The sequence below is a fragment of the Gopherus evgoodei genome, chromosome 20 (assembly GCF_007399415.2).
Source record: "Gopherus evgoodei ecotype Sinaloan lineage chromosome 20, rGopEvg1_v1.p, whole genome shotgun sequence".
Taxonomy (NCBI): domain Eukaryota; kingdom Metazoa; phylum Chordata; order Testudines; family Testudinidae; genus Gopherus; species Gopherus evgoodei.
In genome coordinates, this window is record NC_044341.1 from 7,299,479 (window position 1) to 7,326,925 (window position 27,447).

At 49.8% G+C, this 27,447-nt stretch overlaps 1 protein-coding gene across 1 annotated transcript; it reads left to right on the plus strand.

The window, feature by feature from the left end:
• The first annotated feature begins 748 nt into the window (after positions 1-748).
• Positions 749-21,046, plus strand: RNF19B (ring finger protein 19B). Its single transcript, XM_030538891.1, has 9 exons — positions 749-1,378; positions 11,854-12,059; positions 14,316-14,460; positions 14,856-15,018; positions 16,061-16,175; positions 16,805-16,945; positions 18,154-18,361; positions 19,243-19,374; positions 20,315-21,046. Exons 1-9 carry the CDS (start codon positions 834-836, stop codon positions 20,748-20,750), a joined length of 2,091 nt encoding a protein of 696 aa, XP_030394751.1. The 5' UTR covers positions 749-833; the 3' UTR covers positions 20,751-21,046.
• The last annotated feature ends 6,401 nt before the right edge of the window (positions 21,047-27,447 follow it).

Below are 27,447 nucleotides of genomic sequence, written 5' to 3' on the forward strand. Positions count from 1 at the left end.
TCATCAGGCAGTGTGCGGCACTGATACATAGATATGGTGTGGCGCTGAGGTTTCATTGCACATTGTGTCGTGCTGACATGTGAATGTGATATGGCACCAAGCTGCCGCCGGGCACTGTGTGTCGATGGCACGTTGGCATATCATGGCACTCGGTGGTGAGATCTGCTGCCAAGACATGGAACCACAGTGTCAAAAGGGAGTGTGTGCCACTGGCATGTTGTCATCAGTGTCATGGGCACGCATGTGTCAATGGCATGTTGAGATGTCATGGTATTGTGATGTCATAGCTGTAAGCAAGCTGCGGTGGCTGAGTCTGTTAGCAAAGGAAAAGACCAGCCTTGAGACTGGGCAAAGCTTGGGTTGTGATAGGGTGACCAGATGCCCTGATTTTATAGGGACAGTCCTGATGATTTGGGGGTCTTTTTCTTATATAGGTTCCTATTACCCCCACCCCCTGTCTGGTCACCCTAGCTGCACATCCCCACTTCCAGGCCCCCCCCCCACAGAAATGTGGGGCCCACCGCCTGCCATTTCACCCAAGTTAGAGACGTTTAGGTGACCCCCGACCTCGGTGCACATGTTCCTGCTCTTTCCCCTCCCCCTCCAGACCTGCCCACTTCAGTGGGCATGTGCCCATATCCAAAATGGCCGCCTTGGCGGCCGAGCGCCGTCACGTGACGAGCCTTGCCGTTGGAGTGGGGCGGGTCTCCCCGCCCCGTTGCGCCTGCGCAGTGGACGCGGGGTGTGTACGTTAGTCGCCGCTGAGAGGAGCCAGGCGCCTCGTTCGTCCGCCGAGGGGACCCGTTTGTCTCCGCAGGCAGCCGCGCGCCGCCATGGGCTCCGAGAAGGACTCCGAGTCCCCCCGCTCCTCCTCCATCCACGCGGCCGCCCCCAAGTGCCCCAAGCCCGGCCGCCGCCGCCGCCGCCTCTCCTTCCAGAGCGTCTTCTCGGCCGCCGCCGCCTCGGCCTCCGGCGGGGTGAGGGGCCGCCGCCGGGCCAAGGCCGAGCCGCCGCCGCCGCCCCCCGCCCCGGCTCCCCCGCCGGAGCAGGAGGAGGCCCCGGCCGAGGCCGAGGCCGAGGCGGAGGAGCTGGAGTGCCCGCTGTGCCTGGTGCGGCAGCCGGCGGAGAACGCGCCGCGCCTGCTCTCCTGCCCGCACCGCTCCTGCCGCGCCTGCCTCCGCCAGTACCTGCGCATCGAGATCACCGAGTCCCGCGTCAACATCTGCTGCCCCGAGTGCAGCGAGCGCCTCAACCCCGCCGACATCCGCCGGCTGCTCTGCGACTCGCCGCACCTCGTCGCCAAGTACGAGGAGTTCATGCTGCGCCGCTGCCTGGCCGCCGACCCCGACTGCCGCTGGTGCCCGGCCCCCGACTGCGGGTGAGTCCCGGGGCCGGGGGGGGCTCTGGCCTAGGGGGCACTGGGTCTGATCTTCTCCGGGAGGGGGGCGGGGGCTGGCCGAGCCCGGGGGACAGTGGGGCTGGTACCCCCTTCTTTGGGGGGGTCTTGCCTGGGGAACCCTGGGTCTGGCACCTCCTTTTGGGGGGGGCGGGGCTGCCCTGGGAGAGCCTGGGGAACACTGGGTCTGGCACCTCCTTTTGGGGGGGCGGGGCTGCCCTGGGAGAGCCTGGGGAACACTGGGTCTGGCACCTCCTTTTGGGGGGGGGGGCTGCCCTGGGAGAGCCTGGGGAACACTGGGTCTGGCACCTCCTTTTGGGGGGGGCGGGGCTGCCCTGGGAGAGCCTGGGGAACACTGGGTCTGGCACCTCCTTTTGGGGGGGCGGGGCTGCCCTGGGAGAGCCTGGGGAACACTGGGTCTGGCACCTCCTTTTGGGGGGGCGGGGCTGCCCTGGGAGAGCCTGGGGAACACTGGGTCTGGCACCGCCTTTTGGGGGGGGCAGGGCTGCCCTGGGAGAGCCTGGGGAACACTGGGTCTGGCACCCTCTTTTTGGGAAGAGCTGGTGTGTGTGTGTGTGGCACCCTCTTTTTGGGAAGAGGTGTGTGTGTGTGTGTGTGTGTGTGTGTGTGTGAGAGAGAGAGAGAGAGAGAGAGAGAGACACACACCTTGGTAGAACCATGAGGATAGTGAGTCTGACTCGGGGAGAAACAAGGGATCTGCCCCCAGGGCAGGGGGATGAATTGTAAGAGACAACTTTGAACTTGTCCAGCTGTAGAGGGATGTGATCCTGGCATCCTGAACGGGAAGGCTCTGTCCCTGCTACGGGCAATGGAGGTTGCCTTGACTCTGTTGGAAGGCGGGTTCCCCTACTCTCAGTCGTTGCTGAAGGGAGTCCCCACTGCCCCTTTTGAACGGTGGGGATATAGGATTGTCTTGAGTTTGGTGTGGCTCTGCCAGACTGCTGTCTTGGGAAGGTGGGAGGGGACCCGGGGCTTTTAACTGGGACTTCTGCAGGAAAAATTGTGAAGCTGATCCAGAAAAATCCCTTTTTTTTTTTCTAATAATGCTGTTAGTAAAGGTAGTGGTGTGGTAACACATTTCCATTTTCTTCAGGGCCATTCATTATAAGTTGCTTGGGAAGGAAGGGGCATACAGATTTGCTAATGTGTAGGTTTTTTTCTTAAAGGACACAGTAAGAAACAAGGGAGTTGTAAGACCACAGCAGAGGAGATGTGCCAGTCATTGTAGACTAAAGATGCCTAATTGAGCTCTCTTTGTAAATAATTGGGAGTATGGGGGTCAGACTATAAAACTGTCATGTTATGACTTTGAGCTTGAGTGAGTGTCACTTGCCCTGTCTTTGCCTCAGCTTCTGTCTTTAAAATAAGGATAGTACTGTTTACCTACCCACGGTAAGTCTTTAGATGAAAAGCTCCATATATGTTTTTTTTTTAATGTTTAGTATTACAGTGACACATAGGACTGTTTCTTCTGTTTATAAGCCTATTCAGCCTCTAGAAGCACACCTTTGTAAAGAAAAAAGCATAGTCTAGTGCAGGGGTGGCCAACCTGAGCTTGAGTCAGAATTTACCAGTGTACATTGCCAAAGAACCATATTAATATGTCAGCAGACCCCTTCAGCTCCCCCCCCCACACACACACACTCCCAGAGCCTCCCACCCACCGGCAGCTCTGCCAATCTGCACCTCCTCCCTTCCCACATCTCCCAATCACCTGTTTTGTGGGGTGCAGGAGGCTCTGGGGAAAAAGGGGAGGAGCGAGGGCATGGCAGGCTCAGGGAAGGGGTGGAGTGGAGGCAGGACCTGTGGCTGTGCCAGGGTCTGAGCAGTGAGACACCCCCCTGCACATTGGAGAGTTGGTGCCTGTAGCTCCAGCCCATGAGTCAGTGCCTATACCAAGAGCCTCATATTAACTTCTGGAGAGCCACAGGTTGGCCACCTCTGGTCTAGTGGCTTAAATATTTTTTTCTGTCTCAGCCAATGATTTGATCTGTGATCTAGGGCACGTCACTTAACCTCTCTTTAGCTAGCTGGGAACTAGACTTGACCCGGGGCGGGGGTTTGCATCTTAATAAATGTTCAAAAAAGTACTTTAAGATTTTTGCTAAGTATTAAGTTAAATCAGAGCCCCCATCATGCCAGAATCCTCTTCCTGCCCATACTTTTCCATGTCTTGCAGATACCTAGACATTTTCTTATGGATTCAGGTGGATAGGCTTTAGTTTGTGTAGGAGGCTAATAACTAACTGGTTATTAGACAGTGCTCTCTCACTATAAAGCTGATGTTACAGACCAAGGGATTTGAGACCATGGGTTGTGGGAGCATGGAACAGTTAGATATGAAGTACCACTTTTCCAGAGAATGTTTCAGAATGAATTCCTAGGGGTTAGCTGTGATCACATCCTTGTTTCTCTAATTTAAAAGCAAGCTTTATTCTGAAATAATGGGAAGTATGGGGTTTCCCCTACTGTGTGTGCTGCTGAGAGCAAAAATAGAGTTGATGAGCTATAGAAATTCTTTCCACACCTGCAGGAGGAACTGTAAATTCTGGTTTTCCTCAATGAGGGAAATCTTTACCAAGCTGGTACCAGCGTGTTGAAGCACAATGGTGGAGGAATAATGTTGAATCATATTGACTCATTCATCAGTTGCTTAAATGAGGAACTGTCTAACTCTGGCGAAAACTCAGTCCATGCAAACATGGTGACTTTCTAATTTGCATATTGTTGCTTTCATTTTCTCTTCTTTTTCTTTAAACTAGGCTTATCTAGGTTTCTGATATAGCATAAGCACAGGCTTGTTGGTAGAGGGGATTCTGTATTTTATCTATCTATCCAAGAATGCAGCAGAAACAAGCAGAAGGCTTAAAAATACAATCCCCGCTAGTGGGGATGTTATGGGAAGTTTTGTCCTCAGAGCAAAGGTGGCAAGATTCCTAAGATCTAATCACAGCTTTGTTGCAAACTCTGTAGGCAAATTGCTTAAGGTCTGTGTCTCAGGGCTTGTCTACATCACAAAGTTGCAGCGCTGGTGAGGGGGTTACAGCGCTGCAACTTAGGAGATGTACACATCTGCAGGGCATCACCAGCGCTGCAACTCCCTGTTTGCAGCACTGGCCGTACTCCCGTTTTGTCTCGGGTGTAGAGGATCCAGCGCTGGTAATCAAGTGTAGACACTTACCAGCGCTTTTCTTGACCTCCATGGAATAAGCAGGTATCCCAGCATACCTGAGGAAGCCTCTCTGGTAATCAAGCAGGTCTCCTTCCCCGGTTTGCTCTCGCGTTCCCCGAACCCCCGTGCAAGCAGGTCTCCTTCCCTGCGGTTTGCAGGGGGGTTCGGGGAACGCGAGAGCAAACCGCGGGGAAGCTGGTCTCCTTCCCCGGTTTGCTTTCGCATTCCCTGAACCCCCGAGCAAGCAGGTCTCCTTCCCTACGGTTTGCAGGGGGGTTCGGGGAACGCGAGAGCAAACCGCGGGGAAGCTGGTCTCCTTCCCCGGTTTGCTCTCGCGTTCCCCGAACCCCCCTTGAAGCCGCCCAACAGCGCTGCAGTGTGGCCACATCTAAAACCACTTCCAGCGCTGGTTGCTGTAAGTGTGGCCACTCTGCAGCGCTGGCCCTATACAGCTGTACTAATACAGCTGTAACAACCAGCGCTGCAAAATTGTAGATGTAGACATACCCTTAGGTTACATGGGTGCTGTGCAAGGATTTATTTACTATTAAAACTTGTTCCTTGGGGGCTCAAGGTTAAGTTAGCTTAAAACAATCAAGGTTTTTGATATTGCTGTTTAGGGTGACTCGTAGGCATTGGGGACCACATCAAGGAGGTAGATCAGATCATATTCCTGACATAGTAATACCCTTGGAATCTGCCTTGCTACTCAGCTAGGGAAAATGTAGTTACCACTTGCTGAGTTTTCTTTTTTACTGATGTGATGTTTATCAGCGTATTTGATTTAAAATGTAAACACACCAAAGCCAATTGAGACTGCCTGGCCATGAGAAGATGTTCCCGGCATGGCCCCTAAGGACATTACTTTTTCACTAGTAGTTTATAGTGTATACCTAATACAGTTGCGGCTAGGGCAGGCTTCTGAAAGCTAATGTAACATTGATCTTTGTTGCGCAAACAGTTGATGTCATCTGGCTGCCCTTGCCCAGTGAGCTAACAGTTTGTACATAGGCAGCTTACAAAAGGTTTCAAAATAAACTATAGAGTTGATATCCCCTCCCCTTCCTCTTAGAAACCAACAAGCGAGGATGTGTCACTTTGTGAAACTCTACCAGTAGACAGAGCATCCCTGCCATCTTCATTGTTAGTGACACTTTAACAGAGGCTGTCAGAATGAGTCCCGAGGTGGGAAGAGAGATTATTTACCCTAAACTCATTCTTCCTGGCAGACTTGTCTAGTTGTCCTTGTGTAAAGCCAGGAATACCAGTTATTTTTCAGTGCCTGGATAGATGGTTCACTTTCCTGTGGACTGGCTGAGCTGGAATGGCTAGTATGAAGGACTGGTGAGCAGACTTGTTCTCAGAAGTTCTGACGAATGTCATGCCCTCTCCTGAATGAGGTGTGATGTGGTAAGGAGTGTGGAGCGTATGACTCTTGTTTCTCTCCAGCCATGCATGTGGTTTTGAGAATAAATGTGCCAAGAGTCTACTGGACAGATGTGTTCCAAAACACAAGCCATGTGGCATGCAGCATCCTGACTGGCACGCCTCTGCATCCCACCCATGCCAAACAACTTCATAAGTGAGCAAGCTTAGCGATGCTGTCTAGAGAGGTAAAATATAGATGTGACATTAGAATCTGTTTCCATGGCAATGCTGGTCTTTTGGCATACCATCAGCTCTTCAGACAAATACAGATTTTTGTCTGCCCATTGCAATCAGCTGGTGCTGCTGTCTGGTGTATGTCTCACTGTATCTCTACTAAAGGCTTAGGGAAACAACTGAACTAAGTGAAGGAGGCTGAACTTGATTGTGGTGAGGCACGCTCTCCCTCAGAGCAAATGGAGGAGGCAGGCATCTCGGTGGCTGAGAGAGAGTAGGCTAGAAGCAGCACTCTATAGTAATATTGGGGTTTAAGGTAGAGGCTTGCAGCCACACCTGGGATGTGGAAAGGTCAGGATACTCCTTGTCACTCCAACAGCTGTCCTTATACCTGGAAGTATCAGAGGGGTAGCTGTGTTAGTCTTTATCTATAAAAGCAGCAAAGAATCCTGTGGCACCTTATAGACTTATACCTGGAAGTGACTAATTGTTGAACTGCAGGGATGTCTCAAAGGCCAGGTGAAGAAGGATGCACACATGTTAACCATTCAGACCCTGCAGTGCTCGATGTAGCCTGATGTCATCCATGTGCTGGGTAGAGCATTTGATCAGCCTCTTTAGCTGGACTTAAAAAAATAAGAATTCACAGCCTGATTTTTATTTTTTAAGAGGCTAAAAAGCATGTAGTTCACTCCATGAACTTCGTGGGACTAAACATTCAGTGCTTAGTAACTGTTCTGGGGGTTTGGTGTTTTTGTTAAGAAAACAGTACTGTCTGAGAGAGCCAGAAAAGCTTCAGAATTCTCTACTGCAGGGTCAGTTCGGTACATGTAAGCATTAATGTAGCACGTTGAGGTATCCTGGCCTTCCTGGTAATATAGTTGTCAGGCCCCAAAATGGCTATAACAGCTGGCATCAGTGTTTTCTTTAAAAGCCGTTAATGTCCTACCCTTGAATGTGTCTCCCTGCTAAGGAGTTCGCTGTAGCCTACTGGTAGGAGGTAAGGATGTGTGAGTAAGATCCCTCTGACAAAATGTTCAGTAATCAAATGTAGCTTGAGTTAATCGTTCCTAGATTGCTTGCATCCTCTCTCTCATCTAGTATTGGTCTTGAATGCCAGAAATACAGTTGCTATTTGCACATGGAGGCCCTACAGTCGTGTCTTTCAGTTCCTGATTGTCAGCAGGGAGGCATTGTTTGTCTTTAACAGTTAGGCAGCACCCAGGCAGGGTCAAGTTGCTCAAACTCCCACAGGATATGAATCATTGTGGTATGACACATTCAGCAATTCTCACACTGCTGCTTCAGAAGTTGCAATGCAACTTGAATTCCACAGGCTCCAAAAATAAACCAACGGTGTGAGAGAATACCTCCACTTCTAACACATACTGCAGAAAACAGAATAAATCCCAAAGACTTCTGTCAGTGTCACAAGTCAGTTTCCTTAGGCCATGTCTACATCTAAAATTTTGCAGCGCTGGTTGTTACAGCTGTATTAGTACAGCTGTATAGGGCCAGCGCTGCAGAGTGGCCACACTTACAGCAACCAGCGCTGCAAGTGGTGTTAGATGTGGCCACACTGCAGCGCTGTTGGGCGGCTTCAAGGGGGGTTCCGGGACCGAGAGAGCAAACCGGGAAAGGAAACCAGCTTCGCCGCGGTTTGCTCTCTCGGTCCCGGAGCCAGCCAGCAAACCGCAGGGAAGGAGACCTGCTTGCTCGGAGTTCCGGGACCGAGAGAGCAAACCGGGAACGCCGCGGTTTGCTCTCTCGGTCCCGGAGCCAGCCAGCAAACCGCGGGGAAGGAGACCTGCTTGCTCGGGGTTCCGGGACCGAGAGAGCAAACCGGGAACGCCGCGGTTTGCTCTCTCGGTCCCGGAGCCAGCCAGCAAACCGCGGGGAAGGAGACCTGCTTGCTCGGGGTTCCGGGACCGAGAGAGCAAACCGCGGCGAAGCTGGTTTCCTTTCCCGGTTTGCTCTCTCGGTCCCGGAACCCCGAGCAAGCAGGTCTCCTTCCCCGCGGTTTGCTGGCTGGCTCCGGGAACGCGAGAGCAAACCGGGAAAGGAAACCAGCTTCGCCGCGGTTTGCTCTCTCGGTCCCGGAGCCAGCCAGCAAACCGCAGGGAAGGAGACCTGCTTGCTCGGGGTTCCGGGACCGAGAGAGCAAACCGGGAACGCCGCGGTTTGCTCTCTCGGTCCCGGAGCCAGCCAGCAAACCGCGGGGAAGGAGACCTGCTTGCTCGGGGTTCCGGGACCGAGAGAGCAAACCGCGGCGAAGCTGGTTTCCTTTCCCGGTTTGCTCTCTCGGTCCCGGAACCCCGAGCAAGCAGGTCTCCTTCCCCGCGGTTTGCTGGCTGGCTCCGGGAAAGGAAACCAGCTTCGCCGCGGTTTGCTCTCTCGGTCCCGGAGCCAGCCAGCAAACCGCAGGGAAGGAGACCTGCTTGCTCGGGGTTCCGGGACCGAGAGAGCAAACCGGGAACGCCGCGGTTTGCTCTCTCGGTCCCGGAGCCAGCCAGCAAACCGCGGGGAAGGAGACCTGCTTGCTCGGGGTTCCGGGACCGAGAGAGCAAACCGCGGCGAAGCTGGTTTCCTTTCCCGGTTTGCTCTCTCGGTCCCGGAGCCAGCCAGCAAACCGCGGGGAAGGAGACCTGCTTGCTCGGGGTTCCGGGACCGAGAGAGCAAACCGCGGCGAAGCTGGTTTCCTTTCCCGGTTTGCTCTCTCGGTCCCGGAACCCCGAGCAAGCAGGTCTCCTTCCCCGCGGTTTGCTGGCTGGCTCCGGGACCGAGAGAGCAAACCGCGGCGTTCCCGGTTTGCTCTCTCGGTCCCGGAACCCCGAGCAAGCAGGTCTCCTTCCCCGCGGTTTGCTGGCTGGCTCCGGGACCGAGAGAGCAAACCGCGGCGTTCCCGGTTTGCTCTCTCGGTCCCGGAACCCCGAGCAAGCAGGTCTCCTTCCCTGCGGTTTGCTGGCTGGCTCCGGGACCGAGAGGGCAAACCGGGAAAGGAAACCAGCTTGATTACCAGAGGCTTCCTCCTTCCACGGAGGTCAAGAAAAGCGCTGGTGAGTGTCTACATTGCATTACCAGCGCTGGATCACCAGCGCTGGATCCTCTACACCCGAGACAAAACGGGAGTACGGCCAGCGCTGCAAAGAGGGAGTTGCAGCGCTGGTGATGCCCTGCAGATGTGGACACTCTCAAAGTTGCAGCGCTGTAACTCCCTCACCAGCGCTGCAACTTTCTGATGTAGACAAGCCCTTAGAGCAATGTTCTGTGTACTGCATTTGGAGCTCATCCACGTGAGCTTCCTTGTAAACGTGCCAGCTAAATCTCCCCATTACCAGCTCAAACACATGGTGATCTCCCCCCATGCTCCCCTCTTCTTCTCAGTCTTCTAGTTCTTTCTGTAACTGGTTAATTTAAGACTGACCTATGAGAAAAGCCTCAGAAAGCCAAAGCACCCTTTCAGTTGTAATTCCTGCTAAATTGGGAGGATATAAGTGGAGGACTTCCGCATAAAGACTTCTTCCTCTAGAGATCACCCAGAGCTCCCTTCCTGAATTAGCTGCAGCTCTTAAGTCCTTTTGTCCATTTTTTAAAGAGCCAATCAAGTTTTTATAACATGATAAAACGAAGGTACAATTTAGTTTCATTAGGTCCATGTGCAGCTCCTCACACTTCTCTCTGGACTTGACTAAATGAAGCTATTAATATAACTAGCAAATGAATACCAGTATAAACAAATGGAAGGTAATGTGCATTGGAAGGAGCAAGCTGAGTTAGTCGTAGGTAGCAGGGTCTGAACTGGCTGTATCCACTGAAGCAACAGAACTTGTAGACTTGGAGGGCAGGTAAAGAAGTTGAAGCTGGACAAACTTAGAATAGAAATGAGGAGGAAACTTTTAACAATTAGGTTAATTAACCATTGGAACAATTTACCAAAGGTCATGGTGGATTCTCTATCACTGGCAATTTTTAAATAAAGACTGGATATCTTTCTAAAGAACACTCTAGGACTTTTTCTGGGAAGTTAAGTATGGCCTTTGGTTATACAGGAGGTCACACTAGAAGATCACATTGGTCCCTTCTGGCACTGGAATCTATAAAGAGAGATCTATTCAGTGGGCACTAGTGGTCAGGAGAAGGCTGTCAACAGGTACAGAGAGGAACATTAGATATGCTATTGTATAAATGGCATCCTTGCCTCATGTAGCTTAATGTTGGTCACCCAACCTCAAAACCCATATTAGAAAAGATCATCGGAATTGGAGAAACCAAGAATTTAAAGAGAGCTTGTACAGAAAGAGCAAGCTTCCATATCGGGAGAAATAGTAAAGCTTAATTTGGAAAGGAGACAAGCAAGAGGACTTGATAGTTAGTGAACCCCAGTCAAGCATTATGATTTACCTGTCCCATAGTTAGGGCCCTACCAAAGTCACGGTTCATTTTGGCCAATTTCACAGTCATAGGAATTTAAAAATAGTAAATTTCATGATTTCAGCTATTTAAATCTGAAATGTGAGTGTTGTAATTGTGGGGGTCCTGACCCAAAAAGGAGTTGTAGGGGGAGGGTGTCACAAGCTTATTGTATTGCCAGGAGCCCAGCTGCCTCCAGCAGCAGAACAGAAGTAAGTATGGCATGGTATGGTATTGCCACCTTTATTCCTGCGCTGCTGTGTGCAGAGCTGGGCCCTCAGTCAGCAGCCACTCTTCAGCTGTCCAGCTCTGAAGGCAGCACAGAAGTAAGGGTGACAGGGTGGCCTGGTATGGTATTGCCACCCTTACTGGGTGCCAACAGCTGCCACCCAGCTCTGAAGGCAGTGCAAACATGAAGGTGGCAATACACAACCTCCCTAAAATAACCTTGCAACACCCCCCCACAACTCCCTTTTGGATCAGGACTCCCATTTTGAGAAACCCTGGTCTTCCCCCCCCCCCCCCCCCCCGTGAAATCTGTATCGTATAGGGTAAAAGCGCACACAAGACCAGATTTCACTGACCGTGACGCATTTTTCTTGGCCGTGAATTTGGTAGGGCGCTACCCATAGTACAAAACTGCATTAATCTCCACTGTATAAAAGTAACCATCCATTACTCACTGCTGCAGGCTACTGAAACATCTGTTTTAAATGTTAAAGTGAAGAAACAGCTGTGAAAGAATAGCATCTCTAATCGGATCCTAGCTAGGGTTTAAAATGACATGGATAACTGATCTTAGGCTTCAGGGCGTAAAGCTGCATCAGCTAAGGTCAAGGAGAACTGTTCCTTTTGCATATCTCAATCCATATGTGTATCCATGGTAGAATTGCTCAACTGGTCAGTTGAATTAGGGTGGTGTCTCAGACATCCACTTTAGCTATAATATATCCCTGTCTAATAGGTAGATAACGTTACCTTCCTCTGAGTCCTTTACAGCTAAGTCTGCAGCACCCTTATCAGGTTGATAAAGGATTTGTTGTTAAAGTAGGTGTATGTAGGCTGTATTGTGAATGCATAGGAGGGAACTTGCTAGGGATCCATCTAAAATTCAACTGCCTCTGAGGTTGGATGGCTGTGGCTATTCAGCAGCAAATCTGAATGGGCCACTGAAGTATTCCGGTATATCGATTCCTGCGTTCCTAAGATAACTTTCTGGCTTTACTAATTCTGGTATCTTTGTCCTCCTCAGTTACGCTGTTATTGCCTATGGCTGTGCCAGCTGCCCCAAGCTGACTTGTGAGAGGGAAGGCTGCCAGACTGAGTTCTGCTATCACTGCAAACAGATATGGCATCCAAACCAGACCTGCGATATGGCCCGTCAGCAAAGGGCTCAGACACTGCGGGTACGGACGAAGCACGCCTCAGGCCTCAGTTATGGACAGGAATCTGGACCGGGTATGAATTAACAAGCTTCTCATTAGCTAGTATTAATTACGTCTGTGAAGCCAGGAAAGAGATCCACCTGTTTTGTAGTACCTCCTGCAATCAAAATGAGGGTATTAACCCCTGGCAGGGAGTACAACCACTTGGCACAGATGAAGGACACCAGCAACACTGGATCTGGTCAGCCCTGATACTCAACACAGCTTCCCTCCCTCACCAGTATTGGAGTAAAAATGTCTGGCCTAATAGGCTAGTTACACAAACTACTAATGGAATTAAAATTTGAGATTCACAATTGCAGGGCCTAATTGCATATGGGCACCTTATTCTGCATGTTGTACCTCATGACCCATTACCCACAATAAGCAGCTACCTTTTGGTCTGCTTTGATCTTTTAGATGTTCTTAAAGCTCTTGCTGATCTCAATCCCAAACAGGAAAAAAAGGGAAATTTTATTCTCTCAAAATGTGGGCTCCATTTTGTCTGCTGTTGTGAGCTTTAGCAATACTAATACTTAACCCAGAATAGGGAATTTAGCTCCCTGCTCTGATAAGTATTAGTAATACTGTTGTTTATAGGAGAGAGATGCCAAACCACATTTTGCTGGTAAAGAGCTGCACTCTAGATCAGCAAATATTCTGATTAAATAGTGCCTTTAAAAAGGTATCAGTGATTCAGAAAGTGAACTATAAGATCAGTTAATAGGTTCCTTCTCCCTCAGACAAAACATGTATCTTCTACAGGCATGCTACTCATTATAAACACATTGTTCCATTTGCACAATAGCTGGCTTCTATGTAAGGCTGTAAAGGTTGTTTTAAATGTGGTTCAGCTGTTATTCCAAACTAAAATATGCCTGAAATGTACAGATCCCTGATAATGGACACCATAAACATTGCAACCACTGCAAGACAAAAGTCCCAGCACAAACCAACAAGCAGTAATCAACCTCTGATGACTACTTGCTGCCAAAGGGGATTTGTGGAAGTGAGGCCCTTAACAGAACTTAGCCATCAGCCCTGGGGAGATCAACTCCAGAGAGAGAGGTGCCCTCTGTCTAGTATAAGTTTATCTCAGAGCAGCTGAGTCCCAGACTGTTCAGGGCTTTAAAGATTGCTATCAGCACAATGAACTGTATGATTAACCATTGCATAACTATGCTCACAGATGACATTTTAAAATGACTTATTTTGTAAATGGCTATAAAGAAGCATCTGTCCATCTCCTTGTTGTGCAGTAACTGGTGGATGCCAATCCCTTTAAATGACTAAGTACCCAGCTGCAAGCACAGATTAGATACTTACCCCCCAATACAGTAAGATTTTCATCTGTAATCACAGATACAGTTTACACCCACAAAGAAGAGTATGCCTTTCAAAAGTGTGGAGTCACAATTTCACTGCTGTCTTGTCCTCCAGATAGAAGAATATACAGAACACCCTTGGCCCTTAAGTCGTGTTAGTGATGCAGTTTAAAAATGGTTGATGCTCTTGGCTGGCTAGCATGGGGCAGGCAAAAATCTTTCATAACAGCCTCTTTTTATGATGTGGAAAACACTCTTTAAAATGCTGGTCTACCTGGTGTATGCTGGCCAGACAAACAACGCTAACTTGTTTTAGTGGAATTAAGTGCAAGTGTAGAGGTGGTTCCCCACCTTTATCCTGTAGCACTGAGGGGCCTGGTCCACACTACAGCATTAAACGATTTAAACAGCGTTAAATCAATTTAACGCTGTACCCGTCCACACTACAAGGCACTTAAAATCGATTTTAAGGGGTCTTAAAATCAATTTCTGTACTCCTGCTCAATGAGAGGAGTAACCCTAAAATCGATATTACTATATCGATTTAGGGTTAGTGTGGACGGAAATCGAAGTTATTGGTCCCATTCTTTTACTGAGCTACCCAGAGTGCACCACTCCGGAAATCGATGGTAGCCTGGGACCATGGACGCACACCACCGAAGTAATGTGCCCTAGTGTGGACGCGTAAAATCGATTTTATAAAACCTGTTTTATAAAATTGATTTTATTAATTTCGATTTTACTCTGTATTGTGGACGTGGCCAGGGATGTAATCAGAACCAGACACCTTTGCTTTATCTCTTTGATTAAGGAGAATAATGATCTGTTAGCCTAGATGGACAGAATTTGACATGCATTGTCATCTTGAGCCCACCCTCCCCAAATAAAAGAACCCCAATAAATTCCTCAAGATGGCTAAGGTGTACAGAATCTGACTTGATCCCTTCCCTTCCTTCCTCCCAAAGCCGATGACATCAAGCCGTGTCCACGTTGCAGTGCTTACATAATCAAGATGAATGATGGGAGCTGTAATCACATGACTTGCGCAGTGTGTGGCTGTGAATTCTGCTGGCTGTGTATGAAGGAGATTTCAGATCTGCATTACCTCAGGTGAGGTGGGAAGCAGAATCCTCTGGGCCTCCTGTTAAGAGTATGCTTGTTTATATTTTTGTGTTTAATGTATTTTAATTTCTCCAGCTCCTTACAAATGTACCCCCCCCAACACATTCCTGATCACCTGGAATAGGGTGAAGCTCTGAGTTTCCTCACAACAGCAATGCACAGTGGTCTTTCCTAACTATGGTTGGCCCTCACTGATGGAACAGTGTGGGGAAGCTCTTAATGGGATGAATGTTCAGTGTAGTCCCCTTTACAGTGTGGGGTCATCCTTTCTTGAGGGTCAGCTTGATCTGGGAAGAAGGAGCCTTTCTTGCACAGTATCCACTCAGTTCCTACGAGTCATATTTTTATGTGGCTATTGAAAAGACAACTTATTTCCCCTACAGTCCCTCTGGCTGCACATTCTGGGGCAAGAAGCCATGGAGTCGCAAGAAGAAAATTCTCTGGCAGCTGGGTACATTGATTGGTGCCCCTGTAGGCATTTCCCTCATTGCTGGCATTGCCATTCCTGCCATGGTCATTGGCATCCCAGTATACGTTGGGAGAAAGGTAAGCATGGTGGGCTGGAGATCAGAACTAATGGAATGAGCAGATTGAAACATTCTCTCTTGGGAATCCTAGGTGTTTTTCAAGGACTTTAGGCTGATGGTGAGTGTGGGATCTTTCCATACAGCTGCTGGAAACCCAGCTGGCTTAGGTCAACTGGAGATCACTATTTCTTGGGTTTTATACCTAGTGAGTGTGGAAAGTATGTTGGCTTGACAGCCCGGGAGACTGAAGTTCTCTGTCACACGAGCATGTGTCTCATGGGCACTGACAGTGCAAGATTCACATTGCTCTGCCAGTATGCCTCCACCTTGAACCCAGCGCATCCCCATAGAGAGGGGAACCGTGTATCTAATTCTTGGCCTCTGTGGTGGCTCTTGTGCCTTGGGCTTGTCCAATAATAACTGAACCCTGATCCCTCACTTCACACAAGTTATCAAGCAGTTCTGATGGTAATGACTGTCTACCAGTCTGTCCTGGATTTGTACCAGTGACTAGAGGTCCGAGGCTTCTCGTTCCCTGAGTCTTCCAGTCCCTTTGCCTGCCTCTGTTGGTGGACAGACATGAGGTGAAGAGGGAGATGGTTCTATTGCAGCATTGTATCTTCTATTTATCCTTACCCTTGAACAGGCGCACTGACTACATCTGATTGAGGAGGCCTGTGGGTGGGATGGAGGTACATAAGAATCGCCATACTGGGTGAAACCAATGGCCCATCTAGTCCAGTATCCTGTCTTCATCAGTGCCCAATGCCAGATGCTTCAAAGGGAATGAACAGAACGGCAATTTTTGTAGGGATCCATCCCATTGTCCAGTCCCAGCCTCTGGAAGTCAGGGGCATAGGAAAATCCGGAGCATGAGGTTGCGCTAATGGCCATTGATGGACCTATCCTCCATCAGTGGCTATTATGGGTGATTTTAAGGGTCATGTGATTGGCATGTATGGCAAAGTTGTATGGTCATGAGCCTGTTAGTTTCTCATGCTAGTGGATGCTCAGTGGCCAGGCTGTCCATTTTCTCACCTGGTGTTTCCTGCTCTCCCCAGATCCACAACCGTTATGAGGGAAAGAAAACCTCTAAGCACAGGAGGAACTTGGCCATCACTGGTGGGGTCACCTTATCTGTCATTGCATCCCCAGTTATTGCTGCTGTCAGTGTTGGTAAGTAAACAAGGCCAGTTTTCGTCATGATCAGTCATTATTCATAGTTCTGCTCCTCGTTTATCGCTCCTCTACTATTCTGACAGATATTGGGCAGGAGTAACCAAAGGGCAGCCCACAAACTCCTACAATATATCTGTTAGTGGCTTCCCCACTTACCTAACATGCGGTGTGCAGAGGCTTCAGGTCCTGGTATCTGTGGCTCAAGACTGAGCACTGTGTAGAATGCTCTCTGTAGTGTTAGTACCCACAGTTCTGCCAAAGAAACTGGTTTTTATCAAGTTTGATATGCTGGCAAGCTGCCGCTGCAACCCTCATGGAACAGCACCAAAGAACAAGTTGACTCCAAGACTGGTATTGTTCCACTGCAGGATTCCTAGGGGTTATAATGTAACTCTGTGCTGGAAGCGAGTTCCCTTGTCTTGTAGTGTGATGGTCACAGCCGTTATTTTTATGAGGGTAACACCCAGGAACCCTGTCATGGACCACGACCCTATTGTGCTAGGCACTGAAAACACAGAACAAACACAGGGGTCCCTGCCTCCAGAGAGTTCATGCTGCCTATCTGGCATGCCTCAGTCCCATTGTCATCTGATATTCCTCTTGACCCACTGTGTCCTCTGTTGCAGGTATTGGAGTCCCCATCATGCTGGCCTATGTCTATGGTGTTGTGCCAATTTCTCTCTGCCGAGGAGGTGGCTGTGGAGTCAGCACAGCCAATGGGAAGGGAGTGAAAATAGAGTTTGACGAAGATGATGGACCCATTACAGGTGATGAATAACTTTTCACTATCTGTCTGTCTGTAGTCTGAAGGACTAGGAGGAAACAAGCAAGGCCTCTCTATGGGACTGTCCCTTGGGATTAATTGGGATGGATAAGCAGCCCTTTTCAGCATATCAGGATTTCTAGCTTTCACTTCCATACCACTGTTTCAAGGTCAACCCTTCTGTGTACACCCTGCACTCTTAACACAAAGCTTGTGTGGGAAGCTTTGTGCTAAGTTCCTTTTCCTGGGAGATCCCCAGCCCTTTTTCCTGTTGGGCAATGAATCTGAAATTGTTTTTGGAAGTGTTGCTCTCTGATGTATAACCTAAACCCAGGGGTGGGCAGACTTTTTGGCCCGAGGGCTACATCTGGGAATAGAAATTGTATGGCGGGCCATGAATGCTCACAAAATTGAGGTTGGTGTGTGTGTGTGGAGGGTTCGGATTGAGCGGTGTGGGCTCTGGGGTGGGGCCAGAAATGAGGAGTTCAGGGTGTGGGGTGCGGGAGTGGGTGAGGGCTCCAGCTGGGAGTGCAGGATTTGGGGTGGGGATGAGGGGTTTGGGGTGCAGAAGGGTGCTCCAGGCTGGGGTAGAGAGGTCTGGAGGGGGGATCAGGGCTGGAACATGGGGTTGTGGCATGTGGGGAGGCTCAGGGGTGCAGGCTCCGGGCAGTGCTGACCTCAAGCAGCTCCCAGAAGTAGCGGCATGTCTCCACCTCCGGCTCCTATGTGGAGGCACAGCCAGGTGGCTCTGCATGCTGCCCTGTCTGCAGGCACTGCCCCTGGAGCTCCCATTGGCTGCGGTTCCCTGCCAGTGGGAGCTGCGTGGGCGGTGCTTGGGGTAGGGGCAGAGTGGAGCCCTCTGGCTGCCCCAGGTGTGTAGGAGCTGGAAGGGGGCTAGGCTGCTGCTTCTGAGAGCCACATGGAGCAGTCCCTGACCCTGCTCCCTAGCTGGAGCACCGGAATGGGGCCATGCCACTGCTTCCAGGAGCCACGTGGAGCAGCCCCCGACTCTGCTCCCCAGCTGGAGCCCGTGGGGCAAGCCCCAGACCCCGCCCCCCAGAGGGAGCTTGAGGGTTGGCTTAAAATGGCTGGTGTTCTGGATCTGGCCCGCTGGTCGTAGTTTGCCCATCCCTGCCTTAACCCCTAACAGGACGCTGGTGGCACTTCCTTTACACTGTTTAATGTTCAATGCATCTTCTTTGCCTGTCTCAGTGGCAGATGCTTGGCGAGCTCTGAAGAACCCCAGTATTGGTGAGAGCAGCATCGAGGGACTAACTAGTGTGTTGAGCACCAGTGGCAGCCCCACGGATGGGCTCAGTGTCATGCAAGGCAACTACAGTGAGACAGCCAGCTTTGCTGCCCTTTCTGGTGGTACCCTGAGCGGTGGAGTCCTCTCTGGTGGAAAGGGAAAGTACAGCAGGTAACTGAACTGACTCAGATCATGGCAGAAAAGGGGCTGAGGGGTCACAAGGTCTAGTCTGTTGTGAGGAATGGTGGGGCTTGTTAGCTCACCAGGGATCTGTTTTGATTAGTGGGTGGCACGACTGATACTTGGGATCTAAACTCAGTATCACTTTTTAAACCTCTTGACCTATGGTAGAATGAGGTCCAATAAACTATGCTTCAGCTGTTCCCCAACCTCGTCCCTGTTGCAAGAACACCAAGTAAATAGCAGGCACAGCACAATCTGTTTTGGTCATCTTTCTCCCCCAACCTTTCTAGCTCCTTGATGGCAGGAGATAGGGTTTGAGGTTGATTTGAGGAGCAGCAGAGATGGAAGCATATCAGAGGTATACTAGTTTGCCATATAAGGCTCTTGCAAACATCTTGCTGACCTAGCCTAGTGCTTCAACTGTTTGTTATTCCCTAATAGCACTTAGTGATCAGGACTTGGGTTATAAGGTTACGCCACAGTTTTCCTCTGAACCTGCCTCTGAGTCATTCTGGCCATGTAATTGGAGACATGCATCGAAATTATAGCCCAGAATATAATCATAGCTGTGTACTGGATCTGGAAATCCGCCTTGCACAGGAACTCCATGAGTCATGGGTATAAACACAATCTAACTTTGATACGGAAAACAGACTGAGGAAAGGGCAGATCCACAAATGAGGCTAACTTAAAAGGTTCACCTGATTTTAAACTTCTTGGTGCAGACCTGGATTAGCACAGAAGGCCACCTGTGCTCCCGCTCCCATGTGCTAAACAACTATTGTTCCTGTAGTTCTAAGAAATGAGCTAGGCTGTTCTGTGGCCTTTGGCTGTGTTGGTGACTCTGGATGTTTCCCACCTCATCCCAGGCTGGAAGTGCAAGCAGATGTACAGAAGGAGATTTTCCCCAAGGATTCTGTCAGTCTCGGAGCAGTTAGTGACAACGCCAGCACTCGGGCTATGGCTGGCTCCATCATCAGTTCATACAACCCACAGGACAGGTACCTAAACTGCCAATGCACAAGAGTGTGGGTAATATGGGGTGTGGTAGTGGTGGGGTTTGAGGGCTGTGGAGAATGTACAGGTTGGAACTTTGATCTTAATGACTGAAGATATATTCAGACTCCAGCAAGCTTTCTTTTCCTTGGTTAGCTCAAGAAGCATTCTCCCTTCACCTTCCTTTCCAGCTATGTTTGTAGTTCAGTATCATTCGCCACCACTAGCAGAGCCTGTGTTGAGGTCCCTGGGACAGCTCACTCACTTTAGTTCTGTCCTGCAAACTCAGCAAATAATCCCTTTTTCTAGCAAAGCACCACCTGTGGTTGTCTGTACTTGTCTCTGTTGGAACTCTGGGTGGAATGATTGACCATCCACATGGTGTTCATAACTGCACCACCTCTCCAGGTAGTGTCAGTAGCTCCTTCCACTATAGGGCATGATTAAAGATTGGTAATTGGAAACAGTGGGGTGCATACATGGGTAAACCCATTAAACATGCATGGGTTCCAGAGACTGAATACCTTTAGGGTTATGTATTGTCATACAGTAACCTGCCAAACCAGCTGGTCATAGCACTTCCTTGCTAAGCAGTCCTCTCGTGTCTGGAATCGTTGGTGTGTCACCTCTTTACTGAAGTTGCAACATGTTTCCTCTAGCAAGGTCTCACTAGCTAGAAGGGAACATTTCCTTGGGTTAGTCTTGTTCCTGCCTGTGCCACAGAATCTGCCTTGGTTTCCCTAATTACAAAAGGAGAATAATCTTATGAGTGTAAATTATTGTAGTATTGCCTGTTGTGTCAGCATGGTGTGGTGACTGGCACTCCCATACTTGCCTCAGTCATGAAGCTTGCTGTTGAAAAAGTGCTCAAGGTTACATGCTAATATTAATAACCCGAGACTTCTGCTGTAGCTGGTAACTAACCAAAGGTGCTTGTTTCTGCAGAGAGTGTAATAACATGGAGATCCAAGTGGACATAGAGGCCAAACCTAGTCACTTCCAACTAGTTAGTGGCAGCAGCACAGAGGACTCTCTCCACGTCCACACCCAGGTGGCAGAAAACGAGGAGGAGCAGACATGCAAACACCAAAGCTGTGAGCAGAAGGACTGCATTGCCAGCAAAACATGGGATATCACCCTGGCACAGCCTGAGAGCATACGGAGTGACTTAGAGAGCTCCGACAGCCAGTCAGATGACGTGCCAGACATTACCTCGGATGAGTGTGATTCCCCCCACCCTCAGACTGTAGCCTGCCCACAGACCCCAAAAGCCAGAGGTGCTGAGAGCCCAAGTGCCCATCTGAGCCAATGTGCCCAAGAAGAAGGGCACAGGCCAGAGGAAATAGTCTCTAAACTGGAGTGCATTGAAGCCAGAGTATGAAGTTGCCTCCTCCAGAGAAGCACGCTTGCAGTCACTACATTCTTTGTGAGTGGTTGTGTCCTTTGTTGGCTTCTGTTTGATTCTCTGGCCAGCTTCCCTGGTCTGACCCTGAGGGGAAAAATGCCATTTCTTATATGATTTAAAAAAAAAAAAATCCCCCACCCTCATTTTTAATTTATTGGTTCCAGCGCTCTGAGAGGTGTCTGAGTGTACATATGTATGTGTGCACGTATACTGTGTCTCTGCAAAAATACTACTAAAGAATTGTTTTAATAAAGATTTCTGTTGTAATTCGACTTGCATCCATTTCTTCCTTGTCTGATTTAAAGTAAAATCCCTGTGCTCAGTGACTCTTTTCACTTGTTTCTCTGCTCCTGTTGGAGCTGCTGGTGGAATTGCTGCAGTTGCTGCAGCCTTCTATACAAACAGGTGTGACTACTGTTACAAATGTTCCTGGTTTGAAACTGGGTTATGGCAGGGAGGCCTTATTCTTCCTCCACGGGTCACTTCATCTAATGTCACTGAGGAATCTAGGTAGCATGGTGTCTGGGGGCAAGGTTGGTGTGTATTGTCTGCCCTCTAGGGGCCACTGTCTGACTTCTGCAATTGCTACTTTGGCCTAATTCTAGATGAGATTTCTGAGCCAGCACACTCTTCACCGTACCCTAATGAACTCTACTCTGTCCATGGAGGTTACTCCTGATCTACGCTTTCCAGAGTGAAGGATAGGGCTGCACTAGACAGGAGGAGCCATTTGGAGACAAATGACTCCAATGTGCTGCGGAGGAATCGGAATCAGAATCAGATACAGGACAATTTGCCTGCTGTATGACAAAGCAGTGACAACGACTGCAACTTCCTGTCCTGCTTTGTGATGGTGCTTCCCTGCTAGCGGTGCCAAGTTCTAACACAGCCATACACACAGTCCCTCTAAACTTCATCATCCCCTCTTCAGCCAGCCAGATGACTACTGTTCATTGCATTTTGTAAATACAGGAGGCTGCTTAGCAAACGGAGGTTGGAGTGGGGCTAGCCAAATGCTCTCCTGGCTGAGTTTTGCTATGAGCCAAAGGTGGCTTACTAGTGTCACAGAGAATGGACTTGCTTTCCCTCCTAGTGAGTGGAGGGAGCTGCAGAGCAAGGACTGGTGGACATGAACTTCTGGAAGGTTCAAGTAAAATTTTGGTGGTGTAACTTCGGATGGGGCAATATGGAGATTGCAGCATCCACCCAGCACATCACTGTCTGCTACAAAATCCAGCTAGTGCTAGAACAGGTCCATTAGTCAATGCAATACAAATTAACAGGAACCTTGCCTGACTTTTCCACCCCTGTGTTGAGCAGCTGCCCAATCAAGAGAAATGGCCTGGCCCAGGGACCAGGATTTTAATAAGGAATGAAATTACAGCTTTGGGGCTGACTCGTGTTAGCAATGCACCAGTGACAACTTGCTGGAGAAATAGGGTGAGGCGAAGCAAGTACTGTATATAATACTCCAGCGCCCCCTACCAGGGTGTGTTAGGAATTGCAGTAGTGACTGCCAACTGCAGTAGTTGAAAGGGAATAATAGCCCACACCGTAAGGAGGAGTGGGGATTACAAAACCCTGACACAAGCAATATAGAAAACAGATGATGGGATGTGCAGATCCTGTGCTCAGCTGAGGAAACTTTTCATACCCTCATTTAGTCACAACTAGTTCAGCTGTTCTGTTGTCATCACAGATGTTCTAAACAGTATCTTATTTTCATGATCTTCATAGAGAGTCGCTCCAAGTGAGGAGGATGGTTGAATGTGGCTTGGCGGCCACAACTGGAGAGGCACAGAGACGGTGGCAAACACCGTGATCAAGAGCAGGTAGGGGGTTATAGGGACCTATGCTTAGAAACGGTGAGGTGCGGGAGTCCCTGGATTATCTTGTAGAGCACAGATCTTGAATCGGATTAAGGCTGTGGGGAGTGCTATGGCCCTGCTTCCCAGGCTGTGTGAACAGTCTGCAACATTTCATGCCCCTAAAGCTGATATCTGGAGATGGGGGAAGCCCTGCAAGACCTGCAGATACAGAGCTAGGAATTGGGTGCGGCGGCAACAGCGATGGCACAAAGAATAGCTGCACAGCAGTAGCAGAGAGTTGAGATCACAAGTGGTGGTGGTGAAATGTTTGGCGGCACGGACTGCATTAGAGCTTGTAGCCTTGGGTGCATGACTTTGGCAATTGCTAGTGAAGAAAAGACATGGGAGAGGACCACTTCAGTCATGAGTCTCTCACTCCTGCTCTCCTTTCGTCAGTGGGTTAGAGCTTGGGCGTCTTTTGCACAGAAGTGATCTTTGCTGGTAAGTGTTCTGCTCCTGTCCCCTTAGAGGTGCAGTGTCCTTCATCTCAATATGCATTTCCTTCACTGTATCCAATTCTGTCACCACGAGACCATACTGGGCAAGATGGCTGCCTAGCAAGGAGGTCTCTGTAAGGCAACTCAAGTGTCTGTAGTAAGGAGAAACTGAACAAAGCCTTACACAGGGCACAAGGCAAGGAGTAAGACATCCCAGATGGAGGAAAGAGTGCACAGCAGGCACTGGGCATCCGCTGCACTGGAGTAGGAGAGGCTGTAGTAACAAAATGATGTAGCAATTTCTGATGACTGAGTAGGACAAGAGACAGGCATGGAACTCAGACTGAGAGGTAAATTATTAACAATGTCTATCTGGCTCTGTGGTGGCGCCTGCCTAATGCTGTAGCTGTGGAAGGATTTTGAAAATACCTTCTTAAATAGACTATGCCACTTCCATAAGAATTCAGCTACCTCTTGAGTTCTTTCATTCACAGCCTGGCTGTGTTTCTGAGGTATGGCGATTGCACGGGATAAAATCCTGGTCCCATTAAGTCCATGGGAGTTTTGTCAACTTAGGGCCAAGATTTCACCCATACTGTACATTTGGAGACTCGATTTCTGGTTTCTTCTCCCCGTGAGCTCTGATTGGGACTGCTTTCCACACAGCTCTTCAGTGCTGGGTCTCTGGTGCACCCACCGCTGTCACATCTAGGCACTGAGAGGCTGCAGAAACTGTAAGGAAGGTTCTGCTGTGAGATGTGTGTGCAGGCTCTCCTGGGAGTTGAAATCGTTGGGGGTCTGTGCAAACCATCTGCAAGGGTGGAAGGAGAAATCCACAGAATGTTAGCAGCAAAACTGCTTAAAATTGAGTGAGTGGGTGACCTAAAATGCCTGGACACATCAAAACTGCTTTGTGGCTTGGAGATGTGACAACGGAACATACAATCCAACTGAGCTTGTCACCCAGCTGAGAGAGGCCCTCCCCGCTCTCCTCCAGGAGAGACCTTGCCTGCATCATGGTGTGAGATGTGCTGGGTATTCACAGCACCTGAATCCCTGCAGCAGCCCTGTGTGATGGACAAGTGCTATTGTGGTTTGATTTATGGTGGGACTGAGCATGGTTATTGCTTGTGCAGGTTTTCTGTGATCAGAGTGCAAAAGGATGGCTTGAGAGTGGCAGTTGTAGGTCCCCAGGGAGGAGTGAGATGAATTCTTGCTCATAAAAGTCAAGGAAACCATGGAAGAGCCCCCCTAGCAACGCTGTTGCTAATATGACTTCAGCTGTAAGATGCATGGGGGAGCTTTAAAGCCAGCACTTCCTGAAGAATGTTTAGTGATCGCATCTTCAGCATGCGGCTGTTTGGGGAAAGCCTACGTGCAAGTCAGTGGAGGGGTAGGGCGCGGGGTTGCTGGGGCAGGCATGACATGGTGCCTCATGGTATAGAAATTTAGATAGTCACCATCCTGGGATTAAACAGAGACTGGGAATGGTTGGGTCATTACACTAATTGAATCTATTTCCCTGTGTTAAGTTCTCCTCACACCTTCTATGGGTCATCTTAATTATCACTTCAAAAGGTTTTTTTCTCCTGCTGCTGATAGCTCATCTCAATTGATTAGGCTCTTCCAGTTGGTATCATACTTCCACCTTTTCATGTTCTCTGTATGTATAAATATCTCCTGTCTGCATGTTCCATTCTATGCATCCGAAGAAGTGAGCTGTAGCTCACGAAAGCTCATGCGGAAATAAATTTGTTAGTCTCTGAGGGATAATATTCATCCAAATCTTTTGCATCCTTTGGGAAAGCCAGAGCCTTAACTGGATCTGTGTACAGAAGTTGTGACAAAAGGAAACACTGCTGCCATCTTGCAGCCTGCTGATTCAATACATCCACTCAGTTACCCGTGAATCCCATTTACTGGCATGGGAATGGGAGTTACTGATTTAAGCATGTCTCTGAGCTGCCCAAGCTGCTGTCTGGCTCAAGGAATGGGAGGTTTAAGTGGGAGGGTTAACGGGCTGGCTCTGATATGCAACTCGCCCAGCATAGGACTCCTGTTCTCATTGGATTCCACAGGAGTTTTGCTACCATCTCCAAAGAGAGCAAGATAGGGCCCTGTGCAAGGAATGTGCTCCAGCTGGGGCTAGGAAATCCTCTTTTTGGTGGACTCACTCCTCGACTGTGCAAAGTCACCCTTAATTGACAGTGATCATTTAAAGAGCAGGCTAGCGGGAATGTGACTGGAACCCTCCGTTTAAAGTCCTGTCTGTGGAAGGATTTGGTTTGACTGCCCTCAGAATTGCTGGACGAAGACTTCAAGCTGCTAAGAGATTGGTCCCATCCCTGATTGCACCTTGCTTGACCTGCCACTGTGGAGTCATCAGTAGCCACGGGAACCAGCAGAGAGATGTAAGGGCTGGTCATCCCGACGGTTTTGCAAACTGCAAAGGAATCCCCCGTCCTCTTGCTGTCAGGATGGAAGTGGCAGAATCTGAATCCAGATTTGGCTGCAGCCAGAGAGAGAGGATTGTTCATAGCCATCTTGAACCTTTGGATCAGCATGAGCTGTCAGGAGGACAGGATGCCCGCAGAGGCAACAGCGAGCCCTGGAGGAGAGGGAAAGCAATTAGGAAATTCAGGCCTGGGAGCGCAGAGCCCAATGTCGCCGTAGGCTCACAGTCCAGTCTTTGCAGGATATTATCAGCAAAGAAAACTCTGCTCTCCTCCTGGCATCTGAGGACAAAGTGCTTTGCGAATCATAGTAACTCCCCACCTGCTAGGGGGAGGGAGGTAACTATCATTAGTCCTTGTGCTCACCTGTCTGTCCGTCTCCACCTGTTCTCTCTTGTATCAGGCTTTTTTGATTGTAAACTCTTTGTGGGTTTGTGGCCCATGAGCAGGGCTCCTAGGCGCTAGCTAGCACGATACAGATGATACAGACAGAGATTCTAAGGTACAGACAGGGTCAGTGCAACCCATTAGGCGACCTAGGCAGTCGCCATGGGCACTAGCATTTGGGGGGGGCATTTCAGGTCCTTCAGCAGTGACCGCCGTGGATGGATCTTCATCTGTCCCGGTTGTTGTCAGCATTTAGGCAGAGGGACTTGGGGGAGGGAGGCGCAGGGTGTGCCGCCTGCAGCAAGTAAGGGAGGGCATGTCACACAGGGGAACCGCTCCCCGCCCCAGCTCACCTCTGTTCCACCTCCTCCCTTGAGCATGCCGCCCCACTCTGCTTCTCTCCCTCCCAGGCTTGCGATGCCAAACAACTGATTGGCGCTGAAAGCCTGGGAGGTGGGAGAAGTGGAGCAGCGACAGCGTGCTCAGGGAGGAAGTGAAGCAGAGGTAAGCTGGGGCGGGGGAGATGCCTCACGGCTCCCCGGGGCTGGAGGGAGCTGCCGTGGGGGGGCGCCACAGGGTGGAGGGGGGGAGTTGCTGCCACAGGGGGAGTGGGGAGCTGCTGTGGGGGGGTGCCTTAGGGCAAGGGGGAGGGGGGAGAGCTGCGACAGGGCTCAGGGAAGAGTGGGGGCGCAAGGTGGAAGTTTCACTTAGGTCGCGAAAGATCCTTGCACCCACCCTGGGTACAGAGCGGGGAATTGTCCTGTCTAACATCATGTGGGGAATCAGTGGCAGAGCCCTGGTTCCCAGGCTTGTGCCTCAATTAAATCAACCTTCCGCTCTGGGTATTGCCACCAATGAGCAAACCCTCATTTAATTCTTAGGAATGCCTGTGTATCGCAGATACTAGGTATCATCTGATCAGCAGGCAGCCCCTAGCATGCTTCAGAGGAGCCAATACCCATCTGCCTGGAGGTTCTGGCTTTCTGTGACACCCTGGGCTGGAAAGCACCTAGTGGATAAAAAAGCAGCCAAGGAAATTAACAATGACCAGCTGGCTTAGCAGAAACGGGCTCAGAACAGGGAAGGAAGGAGAACTCTTGCACCTGTATTCATATGGCCTGTTGCCACATGGCAATAGAGCTTTGGAGCAATCCCACCTGGAATATAGCTCTCTGTGTTATTCAGGATTGCATAGGAACTGCGTAACCTGCTGTGTGTGTGTGTGGGGGGGGGGAGTGACAATGCCTCTTTCTAAGCATTTTTCTTCTAATTGGGGCCTGAGCCTTTTTCATGGCCCAAGTAGGCTGTTCTGGCCAAGTTTCTGATGCTGAGACAAGACTGACATCTGGCCCTGTCTGGGCTTGAAGGCACTGTTGTCAAATGTCACTGTTTTTCAGTGGGGTCATCTTATCCAGAGCAAACTAGCATGTGACAGAGCAGATGGCTGCTGATTAAGTCCCCACATAAGCAGGGCTAATTCAATTAGCTTTCATCTGAAACGTATTGATGAACTGTGTTCCTTGAGAAC

Bases quoted from the DNA above. Each gene is read 5' to 3' on its own strand.
- RNF19B (XM_030538891.1), top strand. From the start codon at position 834: ATGGGCTCCGAGAAGGACTCCGAGTCCCCCCGCTCCTCCTCCATCCAC. The intron at 1,379-11,853 runs GTGAGTCCCGGG...TGTCCTCCTCAG, and splicing joins TGCCCGGCCCCCGACTGCGG to TTACGCTGTTATTGCCTATG. The intron at 15,019-16,060 runs GTAAGCATGGTG...TGCTCTCCCCAG, and splicing joins CAGTATACGTTGGGAGAAAG to ATCCACAACCGTTATGAGGG.